Source organism: Blennius ocellaris (assembly GCF_963422515.1).
Source record: "Blennius ocellaris genome assembly, contig: SCAFFOLD_135, whole genome shotgun sequence".
Taxonomy (NCBI): domain Eukaryota; kingdom Metazoa; phylum Chordata; class Actinopteri; order Blenniiformes; family Blenniidae; genus Blennius; species Blennius ocellaris.
In genome coordinates, this window is record NW_027661935.1 from 60,229 (window position 1) to 76,482 (window position 16,254).

Sequence of the window (16,254 nt, forward strand, 5' to 3'; positions counted from 1 at the left end):
ACAATGCAACAGCTATAGAACCTTTATTTATTTTATATTTTTTACATTTCATTGTATTTTGCACCGGAATCTTTCTTTAAAATTGGTTTCATGTTGAGGTTGTTCTCATTTTAGGTTGGAATTGTATGTTTTTATGCGAAAATATAGACATTTTCGTCATGTATGCTCTAAACCATAACAAAAATACATAAATAAATATTATGGCAATATTTTACCGTTCCGGTAGACCCCTGATCTACCGGAGTGTCATCCTGAATGTGGAAACAAATGGTGAAAAAATAAAAGATAAAAATAAGAAAAAAGTAACAGTTTGCTGTAGTTATATGAAATAAACGTGTATTTGTCTGTGAATTAATTAAAAGTTTTGGTAAAATGCAAATAAACCCGCACAACAAATTCAATATTTGAATTAAATTTCATGAAAAATAAAGTGACTTAGCTTTTTTGCATAATAAACTTTTTTTTTTTTACCACTGATTTGACCATTTTTCAAATACACAAGATCATTTCTCCTGAAATCAGCTTTTGAAATATAGATCACAGTAGAATAGAATCAAATTAATCAAACTATTAGTTTCTTTCATGCAGGTTTGTACGATTCAAAACGTCTCACAGATTATTGACTGTAAAAACAAGAAAAAAGAAAATAAAAGCACAATGAAACAGTGCCTCTGAGATAAAAATGAGAAGTTCAAGAGGGATTGAAAAAATAAATCTGAAGTAAATGAAAAAGATGAGGAAGAAAGAAGGAAACTCCATTTTGAACAAATATTTTTTAAAAAAGGTCAAAAGTTTTAGTTTCCACTGCTTCAAAAGTATAATTAAGATAACGGGAGTCTTTTGGTGTTTGCTGTTGTTTTTATTGTTGATTTAAAAAGCAAATGAGTGTAAACAACTTCTTATTTCACAATGAACTAACTTCTTAGTATTTTCTTAAAAATATTAAATGTTCTGCTGCTGTTTCATGAATACGAGCTGCTTGTTTCACGTCTCCGTTGATCAGGAAGGCGACGAAACGAGTCGCTGTTTGTTTTTTTTTTAATAAACAACATCAACCAGCTCAGTAATCAGACGTTGCGATGAGGCCTGGTTTTCCAAATTCCAAACTCCCTTCAAATTACTGGTGAACACTTGTTGGAAATACTTTGTTGAGGAGAAACGTCTTTAAAAAAAAATAATAATAAAAAATCACATTATTTAATCAAAGGAAGAGACTGAAATCAGTGGATTATTGACGCGTCTCCTACGAATTCTCTAAATTACCAAGACAACACAACCACTTGACATAATAAAACCACGATTAATCATCAGTCTGAACTTTGACCCTTAATTATTCTGAATTCTGAATTTTGAGTGCCGTCTCATCGCCGTAATGTGCTTTTCATTCTTTTAAAGACTTTCACTGGAGTTTTAACCTGTCAGGATTCCTCTTTTTCTTTATTTAATTTTTTTTTTAATTTCGAGATCGCTCCATTAGTAAGTCAAATCAGCCTGATCCATTAATAGATTCACTCTGTCACTCAGTGTGGAACTAGAGATGGTTAAAACGACTGACTGGCTCATTTCAGCACCACGGAGAGCTCCGGAGCTAAAGTAAGCTAGAGCTATAACCCTAAATGCAAAGTCTTTCCTTCTTTTGATTCTTTTGTAACTGCAAGAATTTGCCCGTCTATTCTGAAATACACATATTAAAGGAAATCAGATATTATTATATTTGCAAAAAAACCCTCAGTCATCTGTATCTGGATATCGTATTTTTATTCAGGATTAAAACAATTTGTCATCATCTGGACATTTTTTTGAGTTTACGTGTCTAAAGTATCACTTCACATAAATTGGACTTATTGTTTTATTGTGAAAAGCGTTGCGTTATGTGACCTCCACAGATTGCATTAATGTCGGGAGTCAAATTCTGACCGAGGACGGTTTTGCCGATCGAGTGTTTTTAGATCCGCCTCTGTCAGTTTTCATATTTATACTTTAAAAAAAAAAATTTTTTAAATCCCATGGCGGCCGGATTAGATCGTCTGGCGAGCCGCTTCTGGCCCCCGGGCCGCATGTTGGACACCCCTGATCTAGACCTTCGATCAACGCCGCCATGTTTGCCGCTGGCGCACGTCGACGCTAACTGGGCAGCGTCTCCATGGCAACAGACGCTGACCTCCTCCATGAGGCAAACCTCCCTCATCCGCTTTGTATTGGACATTTACGTCCCGGAATATTATGGGATGGTGACGAATCATCCCTGAAAATGTCGGTTTGGGCGAGTCGTTTTTAAAAGGTTGGTTAAAAAACGTCCATACATACATGCAAAAAACAATCACCGCATTGTTTTCAGTGTTTCCGTGGAAACAGACATCGTTTTCCTGCTTTTACCTGAAGCGTTGTCCCGTCAGTTTAATTCAACAACCTGTTTCACGCCGTGATGTCAGTTTTATCTCCGTTTCTGTGTGACGTTCAAACCGGCTTTGAAGTGCTAATATATGACAATATACATTAAAAGAATGTGTCGACGGTACAGAAGTAAATAGGTGTTTTTTTTTTATTTTATCAAGCAGTGATCAAATATGCTTCCCCTCACCGCCACATCCTCCCTCTCTCTCTCTCTCTCTCTCTCTGCCTTCATCCCCCCCCCCCCCCCCCTCCTCCCCCTCGCCTCCTGCCTTCCCTCAGTGTGGTTCCTGAATATTTAATAAGCACTGAATTACCGAGGCCCTCAACTGTAATGACGGGAAAATCAGACAATTAAAACAGAAGGGCTCCGGCTTTAAGTCTCGCCTCCCCCAGAGGAGCCGGAGATTATTTAAAGTGGCACACTGTTTGATTATCTAATCCTCCTCTTGCCCCCTCTGCTTTGCTCACAGAGCAGCATCGCCGCTCCACTTGCCACCGCGAATTACCATGAAACACCAACGAGCGCCGTGTTTAAGTCCTCTTCCGTAAGCGGGCGGCGGGCGGGCGGGCGGCGGGCGGCGGGCGGGCGGCGGCGTCTCGTGGGAGCGGCACTATGGGAGTAACTCTTTTACACTCAGGTTGTGGCAGTTTAGTGACTCGGAGGGTCGTCGCCTTCTCACGTAGGAAACGTAATTAATAATGTGAGACGGGAGCATTTGCATGGAAACTGCATTACTTTCCTTGTGTCTGAGTAAATAGGCGCGTGTCATCATTGGGGTGGGTGGGGGTTGGGGGGGTTGTTTGTGGTCAATACTTCTTCCCCAGGTGGCACAAAGGCCTTTCAAAGCATCTCTTTTTTATTTTTTTTTGTCCGCCTTTCAAATCGGAACTTTCATCAAGCACGAGTAAAAGCAAAAGAGAGAGAGAGAGAGAGAGAGAGCATTACACAGGACCCACAAAGATAACCCCCCGACCCCCCCCCCCCCCCCATGCTCTGCTCTTTGAAGCAGTAGAACTGCAGGAGGGGGGTGGGGGGGGGGTCTTTGTTCTATTATTTATTTATTTTTCCGCTCCAGAAACAATGGTTCCTCTGTTGAGGCTCTGAGACGTCGACTTGTTGTCAACTTGACTTATTATCCACACCAAGTGACGGATTGTGATTGAGTTGATTGTAATGGCTTCCCTGATGCCAAACACACACACACACACACACACACACACACACACACACACACACACACACACACACACACAGAGGTTCTCACAGGCCGGGAGATGAATATTCATGATTATACAGCTGAGGCTCAACACTGGCTCATTTAGTGTTGGCCAGCGTGAGGCCAACGATGGCGTGTAAACACACAACCGTCAGGGTTTAATAGCCCGACTCCAGTGCTGGATAATTACCACACACACACACACACACACACACACACACACACACACACACACACACACACACACACACACACACACACACACACACACACATGGTGAGTAGAGGAGAAAGTGGAACATGACTGACTCTGTTGCCGTTCCGTGTCCGGAAAGTTTCACCGCTTCAGGAAAATTTCGCCAGTTCAGGAAAGTTTCGCCAGTTCAGGAAAGTTTCGCCAGTTCAGGAAAGCTTCGCCGCTTCAGGAAAGTTTCGCCGCTTCAGGAAAGCTTCGCCGCTTCAGGAAAGTTTCGCCGCTTCAGGAAAGTTTCACCGCGTCAGGAAAGTTTCGCCAGTTCTGGAAGGTTTCGCCGGTTCAGGAAAGTTTCACCGCTTCAGGAAAGTTTCGCCGCTTCAGGAAAGTTTCGCCGCTTCAGGAAAGTTTCGCCGCTTCTGGAAGGTTTCGCCGCTTCAGGAAAGTTTCGCCGGTTCAAGAAAGTTTTGCCGCTTCAGGAAAGTTTCGCCGCTTCTGGAAGGTTTCGCCGCTTCAGGAAAGTTTCGCCGGTTCTGGAAGGTTTTGGCGCTTCAGGAAAGTTTCGCCGCTTCAAGAAATTTTCACCGCTTCAGGAAAGTTTCGCCGGTAGTGGGTGACATCCATCCATTCTTCCATCAATTTCTCAGTCCATCCATCCATACATCCATCCAGTATTCATTCTTCTAGCCATACATCAATTGTTCCATCAATTCATCCAGCATATATCCATCATCCATCCATTTCTCTATCCATCCATCCGGCCGTCCATATTCTAAGAATCCAACATCCATCCATCCATCCATCCATCATCCTTCCATCAATTTCTCATTCCATCCATCCACCCATCCATTCATCCATCCATGATTCATTCTTCTATCCATCCATCCATTTCTCCATCCAGTCATCCATCATCCATCCATCAACTCATTCAACATCCATCCAACCATCCATCCAGCATATATCCAACCATCCATCCATCCATCCATCCATCAATCCATCCATCCAGAGCTCTCAGTTGAAAGTCTTGTTCCCTACGTTTGCAGACGACTGTCCGTTTTCTTATTTCTCGCCGACGTTGGATGTGAGGACTCGTCCCATTGAACCGTCCTATAGATCTGCAGCCCCCCCTCCCCACCCCACCCCTCCCCCCTCCACTCCACCCCCCCCCCCCCCCCCCCACCCCGGGGATGTGTGGCAGCGAACGCCTCACACCGACAGCAGCTACCATCTCCCCGCCCTTCCCTTCCCGACACGACGGAGGAATGTGGGGCAGCGATGAGGCCAAGCGCCTCGGGCGCCCGGCTTCCCCCCGTTGCCTCCCGATTTGAATATCGTTCAACGTCTATTTGCATCTCGCTTTAATAGCAGTTTATTCAGCGGAGCGGAAGATGACATCTTTATCTGAGGCTGACATATGAGGCCGTTGGCCCCGGGGCTAGCGTGTGTCGGCTTAATGAGCGGAGGGATGCTGCCGCTGATTAGGACCGGCAATAAGAGAAAACAGCTCTGCCTCCGACTCCGAGGCGACGGTACGAGTCTGAGCCGGGTCCGGAGTCCGGACGTTGAAGGGGAATCGGACCCAGGCGCTTGGCTTTGTGGGTTTCTGTGTTTTAGAAAAGACTTATGAAAGGAAAAAAGTCTTCACAGTGACCGGATCCTTCCTTCAACCAAACACGTTTAAAAAAAAATCCTTCATGAAGTGAAGACAGGAGGAAAGAAATGAATAAAATCTGCATTTCTAATATTCTCATGACCGCCTGTTGAGGTAATGGTGCCTCTGCTTGGCGTCGGCATGTTCTTATGTGCATGTGAGGTTAATTAGTGAGCCTGAATGGAGTGAATGTGAACATGGAAACATATATATATATATATATTTATATACGTTTTCACATGTATACATTAGATCCTTTGGTCTTTAATAGAGAAAAACCAGCTTCCTTGCGATTTGCCTTCGCTATGATGTGTCATCGAATATATACAGAAAATATACAATCAACTGACATTCGTTTTCCATTCTGCTATTTTATCAACCACTAATATATTCACTAAAGATTTAATCAATAAGATTACTCATCATATGCTGTCATGTGTTTACCATGAGACAACAGGATATTAAATGATATTAAATCATTTTAGTCTATTTAAAGCATTTTAAAAAAAATAATGAAATATAGTATAGGTCAGTTGTTTTTTTGTTTTTTTTAGTATATATATCATAAACGTTTGATTGTGCTTCTAAGATTGACTGGATTTGTTTTGAAAAAGACAAAGTCTGAGTGCTCTATTTCTGAATATTTAAATAAGAAGAATAATGCTGCATTTTATTTGCGACAAACTATATAAAATACTTCAAAATGGCAATAAAAAGAGCTGTTAAATAGGAGCGTTTCATTTAAAAATGATTGTCTCCAATTACAGTTCTATTATCTTTCTCTAAATCTGGTAGAAACTGGTATTTTCCGTCAGGTTTGGAGGTTTGACCTTCAAGAAAAGTGAAATCCGGCAAATATCCTCTTTTCTCTGCTGCTTTCGACAAGGAATGGAGTAAATCGCTTCTCCGCGTGTTCGTCCTCGACGGTCCTCTACGTCCCAAACAGCATAAAGGACGAGGCCGCCGGAGGAAACGGAGGGGTTGTGTGTTGATGGCGGATAGAAAACGAGTACGAAGGGATCGATGATCGTAACATTGATTCTCTCCAGGCGCTGAATGAGTCTGAGCCGGGAAAACGTCTGACGGCGTGTCCATCCCCACGTCGCCGCCATTTACACTACCGGGGAGGAGGAGGAGGAGGAGGAGGAGGAGGACGAAGGGAAAAAAAAAAATTGCTTGCTAAGCGAACGGTGGCCGCCAGTGTGTTGCCATGGCAACCCCCCGGGCGGCTGTCACCGCGCCTCCTGTAAAGAATGACAGATGATTTTTATTAGAGGGTGTGTTTAAATTGGTGGCGATGGTTTCCTCTTCTCCTCTCCTGCGATGGCGGTCGCCCCCGCCGATACGTGGAACAACAACAACAACAACAACAACAAGAACGGATGCGTTTCGTTCGCACGTCAACGAACCTCCATTTTTCTATCAATCAGTCTGAAGTCATTGGTGCCCGTCTATTTTTTTTTTCCTGGATTCTGATTGGCTAAAGCGTGTGTTAATGCTTCTCGTTACTGCCCCCTACAGGATCGACGTGCTCATAACACCTCTTAACCGTTAGTCGCTTGTTTGTTCGTCTGCGAGCTTCTTCTTTTTTTTTTTTTTTCACGCTGCGTGACTTTGAGTGGCCAAGGTTACGGTGACTCCACCGAGGGGCCCCGGCTGTCTCCGGGGATCGCTGCCCCCCCCCCCTCACTAATACACTCCAAGACGGTGGCCCAGCGGGGGGGGGGGGGGGGGGGGGGGGGGGGCTGCCAGCAGAGTGATGAGGAGGCACATTTTTATGAGCATTGTTTAGCTGAGTCCGTGGGTTTTTTTTTTTTAAAGTGGCATCCAGGCTGTTGGCGTTGATCAGGTCGGACGACTCCGGGGGGGGGGGGGGGGGGCGTTCAAGGTCACGTGTCAGACTGGGGATCGGGACATCTGTGCAAGGAGTTTTATTTGTATATTATTATAAAAGGTCATATTATTATACAGCTTTTTATAATATGATATTTCACATGGTCTTTCACATTTGAATATCCGGGGAGCTACATTCAGAATCTGCTGTGTCTGTGCGAGCTGGACTGGCTCCGCCCCCACACACACGCCCATCTATGGGAAGAGGAGGAAGTGCTTCCTCTCGTGGCACCATGTGCCAGAGCAGAGCTGCCCGGTTGTGGGAGGAGTCAAAAGGACCTTGATTGTGATTGGCTAAACCCCCCGATGACACTATAGAGGGTTTGATTTCTGATTGGCTGCTTGGAGCAACACACTTTTTAAAAGAGAGAGAGAGAGAGAGAGGGCACACTTTCTTCACTAAAAAAACTAGTCGAAAGTGAATTTTGGAACATTTTGGGGATACTCGTAGGGAACTGTATCCCCCTCCCTCCACATTCTAGCTCTCTGGCGCCCCCCAGAGGAGGCCTCCGACTCATTGAGGAAACCACTATGATTGTATTATACAGTTCATACAGTACGTTTTTCTTTTGCTGCCTTCACTTTGGATTCAGCCGTCGCTCTGGCGGCGGCGCATTAAAGTTGAGGCGGCGAGCGGGGAGTACAGGGTTCCCGTTGAGATCTGTCAGGGAGACAGCGCTGACACTTTTTTTTGATAATTGCTCTGCCTCGCCATGATCTGAATTAGCATATGAAAGTTGTGTCTATTCCCCCCTCCCCCCTCCTCCCCTCCCTCGTCTTCTTCGCTCCGAGCGCATAGCTGTAAGCTAATTTGTAAGTCATTTTAGATGACAGAGAGTGGTTGTATCCCAGAGGTGCACTTTTCCTCTTGATCTTTCATTTTCTCTCTCTCTCTCTCTCTCTCTCTCTCTCTCTCTCTCTCTCTCTCTCTCTCTCTCTTCACCTCCTCTCCCCCTCCCACCTCATCTTCCCTCCACTCACGTCTCAATTATAGAATATTGAGGTAACTCGGGGACTCTGCAGTTGGAGTGCGTCTGGTTTTTGGGCAGAGGGTCTAAATTGCTCGTCATCGCCACCAGTGTGGCCACAGATACCTTGAAAAAAGTAATCCGATTACTGATTACTAGGTACTCCTTTAAAATGTAACTTAGTGACTTTACTGATTGCTTCTTTTTAAAAGTAACCACATCCCCCGACCGTCTCGACGCAGGAATAACGACTGGCTTTGCTGACCACCGCCGGCCTCAAATACTCTTTGATTGATTGATTGATTGATTGAAAAAGGGGCGGGGCTTCCTGCCAATATATCTTTTTACTCAAGAAAATTACAAAAAATAGCGTAACGTCTCTGGAGTTGTGTTCTTGACGCAATGTTAACGTTTATTGAAGATGTTTGTTGGTTCTGATTCTTTTGTGTTTCCTGAACGCACTGTTGGAGCGAGTTGGCCCCTGATTGACTGAGAGCTATGCTACAATAATGCTACAGTAATAACACTACGATGGTAACGCTACAATCGTAACGCTACAATCGTAACGCTACAATCGCAACGCTACAATCGTAACGCTACAATCGCAACGCTAGAATAGTAACGCTACAATAATAACGCTACAATAGTAACGCTACAATAGTAACGCTACAATAGTAACGCTACAATAGTAACACTACAATAGTAACGCTACAATAGTACTGCTACAATAGTAATGCTACAATAGTAATGCTACAATAGTAATGCTACAATAGTAATGCTACAATAGCAACACTGCAATAGTAACGCTACAATAGTAACGCTACAATAGTAACGCTACAATAGTAACGCTACAATAGTAATGCTACAATAGTAATGCTACAATAGCAACACTACAATAGTAACGCTACAATAGTAACGCTACAATAGTAATGCTACAATAGTAATGCTACAATAGCAACACTGCAATAGTAACGCTACAATAGTAATGCTACAATAGTAATGCTACAATAGCAACACTGCAATAGTAACGCTACAATAGTAACGCTACAATAGTAATGCTACAATAGCAACACTGCAATAGTAACGCTACAATAGTAACGCTACAATAGTAACGCTACAATAGTAATGCTACAATAGCAACACTACAATAGTAATGCTACAATAGTTACGCTACAATAGTAACGCTACAATAATAACACTACAATAGGAACGCTACAATAGTAACGCTACAATAGCAATGCTACAATAGTAACGCTACAATAGTAACGCTGTAATAGTAACGCTACAATAATAATGCTACAATGATAACGCTACAATAGCAACACTGCAATAGTAACGTTACAATAGTAACACTACAATAGGAACGCTATAGTAGTAACGTTACAATACTATTGGAAAAGTGACCATATGAGAGTAGGGCGTTACTTCGTATTGTTACTAATTATTAAGGTATTAAGTTTTATTATTTATTATTACTAGTATTGAGCTTCCTGATGATTGAGCAGGACCGGTCTCCACCACGTGCGACCGTGAACTTCCTCCTCCTCTCCGTCGTCATCGAACATCGGCCCATGTGGCGGCGGCTCGGAGAAACGGACGCCATTCGGCCTCTTTTTCTTTCTTCTTTCTTTTCCCACCGCCTCCATTATGTCTCGCGGGCAAATTACGTTTGAGCCACAAACCGTGGGGGGGGGGGGGGCGGCGAACAAAGATTCCTCTGAGAGGCTCGTACGCAGAATTAATTGACGCCATTGAGTGGCGAGCGCACAGGAAGACACTTGTGTCGGTGTGTCCCGGTGGCTGCCAGAGCAGCTGGGCGGTCCGAGGAGGGGAAGAGGAGGCGGCCGGCGCTCCGGCGAGCCACCTGGGCCCGGAGCGGGGGGGGGGGGGCGCCGCAGTTTTCATAGGGTGCGCTGGAGCCGTGGACATTAAGGCACGCCGCCACGCCGGGGAACAGTGGAGGCTGTCTCCCCGGGCGGCGTTAGTATGCAGCAGGTGGAGCGTGGAGCGGGCGGCAGCGCCTCCGATCGTTATCATCGACCCGCTCGCCTCCGCGCAGCTGCGCGCATTCGCATGCGCGCATGCAGAGGAACATGCGTGAATAAAACACACACACGGCAACAAAGGCAGTAATAGGCAGACACACACACACACATACACACAAACAAGCCGGTGGGATTTAAGGGAGCTGCAGCAGTGTGAGTAGAAATGCCCTCAGCTCACAAGGACACACACACACACACACACACACAGACACACACACACACGCACGCACACACACAGACACACACACACACACACACAATCAATGTTGTTGGGATTGAGCAGAATTTTACTGTAGGAAGGGGGAAAAAAATGAAAAATCTTATCAAGAATTAAGTGATCACTCACAGCAGCCCTGGACTTTTCTCTTATATGGTAAATTAATGACGCTTTGTGTTTTCGCTGCAGCGTCTGGAAAAAAAAAAGTGTTTTTAAATGTGATTTACTGCAAGGATTTTCACATAAACCTCCCATTTCTGCACGTGTTAATGATATTTACTGAGGATGCGTGTGGAGATGTGACAGATGTGCAAAGATTACTCGTTTTTCTCAAAGAAAATCATCAGTTATTAGTATAAGGTGGTTCATTTCTTATTCCTAACATAGGCACTGATATCAGCATTCACCTCTTTGGTCTCCATTTAATACTGCATATGTTTTGTTGTTTTAAGGAACATAAAAAAAAAAAAAAGAAGTTTTAAATCCAGGGCTAGTTCCACACTAACACAAAATAATCGTAAATAATAGGATTTTATCTCAATATATCATATAATTGAGTCACGTGACGCTGCCAAACTGGAAAAAAAGGGATTTTTTTATTCAAAATAGAAATAGTTTCTCGTCTTACGTCATCACTTGTTTTGAATTCAGAGGCACTGTCTACGAGCGAGAACGTAGAATATTCTGTTGTGTTTCGTGTGTCTGCTCACACGACGACAGCGCTCGGAGCCAGCGCAACTTTTTGAAAACGGCCACAACCTCACTCCCTAGCATGCTGACCTCAGCGTTTTCCCAAAAAAAAAGTTGCTGTGTAAACATTTCAGAAACAAAAATGCAAATATTATGGAAATCATGAGCAGTTTGTATGAAAACTACTTCTAAATATTTCAATTCAATGAAATTCGTGTTGTTTTAGCCTTTTTTGTGTCAAGAAGAAGCTTTTTTATTTGACCAGTTTCCATTTTTCTATCTTTAATTAATATATATATATATATATATATATATATATATATCAGAGTAAAGTCAAACATTAAAGTGAGAAAGTGTCTTATTCATGTAATTTTTTTCCCAAGGGTCAAACAAACGTGAAGCCGGAGGAATTTCCATCTTGACATAAAAAAAAAAAAAAAAGTAAAAATGTCCCGGTGAAGCTCAAGTCTGAGATTGTTTAGTATTATTTGTTTCGTCTTCTTAATATAAACCTAATCTTGCACAAAGATGAACATGAATATAGTTATTCTACTGCTCTAAAGTAAATATTAGCCCAAGCAACTTGAATCTGCTGTGTCTGTGTGAGCTGGACTGGCTCCGCCCCCACAAACGCCCATCTATGGGAAGAGGAGGAAGTACTCAGCAGAGCTGCCTGATTGTGGGAGGAGTCAAAGGGGGAGGAGGAGCCTCCGTTGATTGTGATTGGCTAAAACCCACCGATGACACTATATAGGGTTTGATTCCTGATTGGCTGGTTTTTCGTTGGTTATTACTGTTGGAAAAGATGAATTTTGAATAATATGACCTCCGCTACAGTCTTGGTTTGCGTTTCCTGCTGATTTATCCACAGATCGCCGTGTCGTAAACGATCAAATGTTTTTCCACTGTTTCCAGTGTTTCAGTCCTGCACTGCCAGCTTCATCTGCATTAAACTGTCATGACAGGCCCAAATGAGGGTAATCCAACACCCCATAAAGCACCCCACCCCCCCTCCCCCACAGTGTGCGGCGGCCCCCATTTGATCCCAGACAGGCTTCTCCATCACCGGTGACATGAAATACCGGCGGCAGCCAGCGCTCATAAACGCCGACTACCTCTCTCCACGTGCTTCCGCGTGTCGGCGCGGATTAGCATTACATTAGCATGACATTAGCACATCCGACCTGTGCAGCCATCGCTTATCAAAGTGCTCTGTGATCCCGGCTCGCTGCGCTTTAGGGGGAAAAAAAGAAAGAGGAAAAAAAAAAAAAAGAAAGAGAAAAAAAAACAGAGAGAACCTGTGTGAGAGATGGTTTCCCCCAGAGAGAGAGAGAGCGAGAGAGAGAGAGAGAGAGAGCGATGAGCTACACGATAACGAGCCGTGTTACGCGGGCTACACAACACACAGCCTTGTCGCGGCGCCGCGCAGCTAAATGGGCTGCAGCGGATGTTTGGCGACGAGGATCACACGCGGCGGCGCCGCTCACTTGACTTGCAAATATTTGCTAAGAGACTTCAATATTGGATTTTCTGTATTTCCTTCTTTTACGATGTGTAAGAAGGCGAATCCAGCGCATACGAATGAACGCACACACACACACACACACACACACACACACACACACACACACACACACACACACACACACACACACACACACACACACAGTGAGTGTGATCCCGCCGTCGCGCTGCACGAACCGTGTTTGTTCGCCGATGCCGGACGTCGCCTGTGATGAAATCCAGAGTAACCGATGCTTTTGTTTGAGTCGGGCGACGTGACGAAACCGTAACGTTCGTTTACGTGTGTTTTGGTGTTTCTGACGTCGTAACGATAAAGTGAAGGCGAAGGCGACTTTTGTTTTTTTTTTAAGATTACGTCTTCAGGTAGATTACTTTGATGTAAATGTGATGGTGAGATGTAACGGGATTACAGTAATCTAAAAATTACAACGTTACTCCCGACATTTATTAACTAACTTCAATATATTAATTAAGTAGTAAAATAATAAATAAATAAAACAATAAATTGTTAAATAAATGGGGGGGGGGAAATGTTTAATAGGAAAAGAAAATCAATTTAAAAAATGTATTAAAAAATAATAAAGCGGTACATAAATATAACAATAATAGAATATTTTCTAAAAATAAACAGACCAATAAATAAATAAATAAAGGGGTAGGTCAAATATAGCAATAATATAAAAAAATTGGGGCGGGAAATATTATTAAGTATTAAATATTATTAATAGAAAGAAAGAAAGACAGTTTATACCTTATCTGTTCTTTTCTACACAGATGGATGGATAATTTAAAGAAGTTAGTTTCAAAACTAATCAAGGATTTTAAGAAGTTTCAAGCTGTTAATGACTAAAAGCAAATCTGAATGCGAAGCCGTAGCTTATCAGGAAAGTGTGTCAATAAGAGCCAGAACTGACAAACCTCCCTGTCAAAGTGTGGGACGACAGCAAATAAAGACTCAATAAAGAAGTAGAGGATTAATCTGTTGATTATTTTGCTAAAAAAAAAAAAAGGCACGACTTAATTTTAAGTAGAATAACAAAATATACTTAATGTGAATAAAACACGAATGAAAGAGTTGCAGAAAAAGTGTTTTTTTTTTTTTTAAGATTTCTGTTTTTTTAAAAATCCACAGAGATTAAATACTCTTTTTTTTTTCCTGTGACATATTTATTTATTTATCTGTTTATTTTTTTTGTCTTTCAGTGTCACGGTTCCTCATCACGTCCACGGGGGCCCTGTATATCCTGGATGTGCAGATGGAAGACGGGCTGTACAACTACAGGTGTATGACGCGCCACCGGTACACAGGAGAGACCCGGCAGAGCAATAGCGCCCGCCTCATCGTCTCGGGTAAGACGGGCCGCCATCTTGAGTTTTCAACTCAATCACAACTGCTATTCTATTCTATTTTTTTTTAAGAATTCAGACCTGTGATTTATTGACTTGAACATGAACGCACCACACGACACAGACAGGAGCAGCTTCCTGCACTGAGCAGGGCAACAACGACGGAGGGCGACACGATAACGGAAATACAGAACCAACCAAATTAAATACAAATTCCTAGGAAACTATGTCCCATAATCTTTTTTTTTTTTTTTTTAAAGACATTTTTAATACATTACAGTCATTCCAATGTGCTTTTATAGAGAAAATAGAAAAGCCCAACATATCCACATGAGCAGCAGGTTTGTTTGCGACTGTGGAAAGAAAAACTCCTCCAACAGGAAGAAACTTTGTAGAAACCAGAGTCAGAGGTGGAGGAATTCTGAGGAACGGTTGGGGTGAAAGGATGGAGGAGAGGAGAGGAAAGACAGAGATAGACTGGGTGGGGAGATACATACAATACCCTTGTTAGTGCTACATACATTTTTCTTTTTTTTCTCATTATAACACAATAATAACAGTGATCCAAATATTTTCCAACTGCCATGAGATTAAACCAGCCTGAGCAACAACGGAGCAAAAACCAAAATAATCACAACAATGATAGCAAAGACAAAAACAGAAGGACACAAAACAAAGAACAAAACAAAGAAACAAAAAAGAAAAACAAACAACAACATGATTTTGATAATTGACAGAACAATAGCAGAAAATAAGAAAAATCAGCAGATTACTGCTATTCTATAGACCAGGGGTCGGCACCCCGCGGCTCCTGGAGCCTCCGTCCCACTGCAGTTCGTCCCGTAGGGACGTAAGGAGGCAAGGCGCCACCCAGAGCGCAGTCCCGCTACAAAGAGTGGAGTAAAATGTAGGCGGGTCGTGAACGACGCAGCGACGTGACGTCATTACGCAACAATAACGGCACGAAGAACGTAGAATTGCGGCTGCAGGTCATGACAGCGGCTCAACTGGGAGCTTCCTGTTCCTTTCACAGTAAAACCGCTGCGCTGCGGAGCGCCGACAGTTCCAGGAGGTTCATTACAGACTTGTTGAGAGTGACGGAACATTCTAGTGAATCACACAACAACTACAGGACGTTAAAGACACACCATCACACTCATGGTTCTAACAATCCACATCTCCCACATTTATCTTCCATTTTAATAATGTGTAGCGATAAAGGAGCCAATAGCTGCAATGCATTATGGGAGTTTCTGTTTGTCGTGTGTTAAATGTAATTATTGGGGGTTATGTTAGGTTTGTAGCGTTGCTAATAATTGTGTTGTGTTTATTTAGTTGTGTAGTTTAGTTTGTTAGTTGTAAGTGAAGGAGGTTTCGTGTGTCGTGTCGTCCTGGCATGGTCTTCCTGTGGGACCGTCAAAATAAAATGCGTGCGGCTCTCCGGGTGTTGTGTTCAGTGGGAAACGGGACCAAATGCCTCTTTGGGCATTAAAGGTTGCCGCCCCCTGCTATAGAACAACTCCAACAGTCGACGAGCAGCGTTTTCCAAGTGAAAACGCAGAACTTGCTGCGCTTTTCGGCGTCTGAGACAAAAATAAGAGTCCAGATCCGGAACGATCTTTTCCAGTAAAATACTCCAAAAAAAAAAAAAAAGCTCTTTCCCTGTGTGTCTCGTTCTCGATAAAGCCGAAGTGAACAGGCCCTCCGGTGTCACGTCGTCCAACAGGCTTTCAACTGTTGATTCTGCCGGCCGAAATAAACGGCGACCGAGTGACGGACGACCATATGGTCATTAATGTGAGCCGGTTACAAAAAGGCCATGTGGGTCATTTGAATAAAACAGAGGATGACAAGGAGGGGAGGAAAAAACTCTTGAATTAAAGAGAGGACGACATGTGATAAAGGTCAGCGGCACTCTGCCAGACTGCCCCCCCCCCCCCCCTCATCCCCCCCCCCCCCCACCCCCCCCCCCTCCAGTTTAACTGAGAAACGCGTTAGTTTGGTTCAGAATCCAGGTTCTTAGGACGGATTTTAATTCTGTTCGGGGTTTAACTTTCTACTTTTATCTTTCTATTCACATTTCAACTGGACATCATCTTGGACTATGAAATCACTG

General features: G+C 43.3%; 1 protein-coding gene across 1 annotated transcript in view; it reads left to right on the forward strand.

Moving 5' to 3' along the window:
* Window positions 1-16,254, forward strand: part of LOC308148568 (cell adhesion molecule DSCAM-like) — a gene marked incomplete at both ends in the record, with an annotated part of 93,517 nt that overhangs the window by 55,744 nt on the left and 21,519 nt on the right. Inside the window, one exon of the mRNA XM_080522043.1 lies at window positions 13,995-14,141. Within this exon, the coding sequence (XP_080378169.1) occupies window positions 13,995-14,141 (147 nt within the window). The remainder of the gene's footprint in view (window positions 1-13,994; window positions 14,142-16,254) is intronic.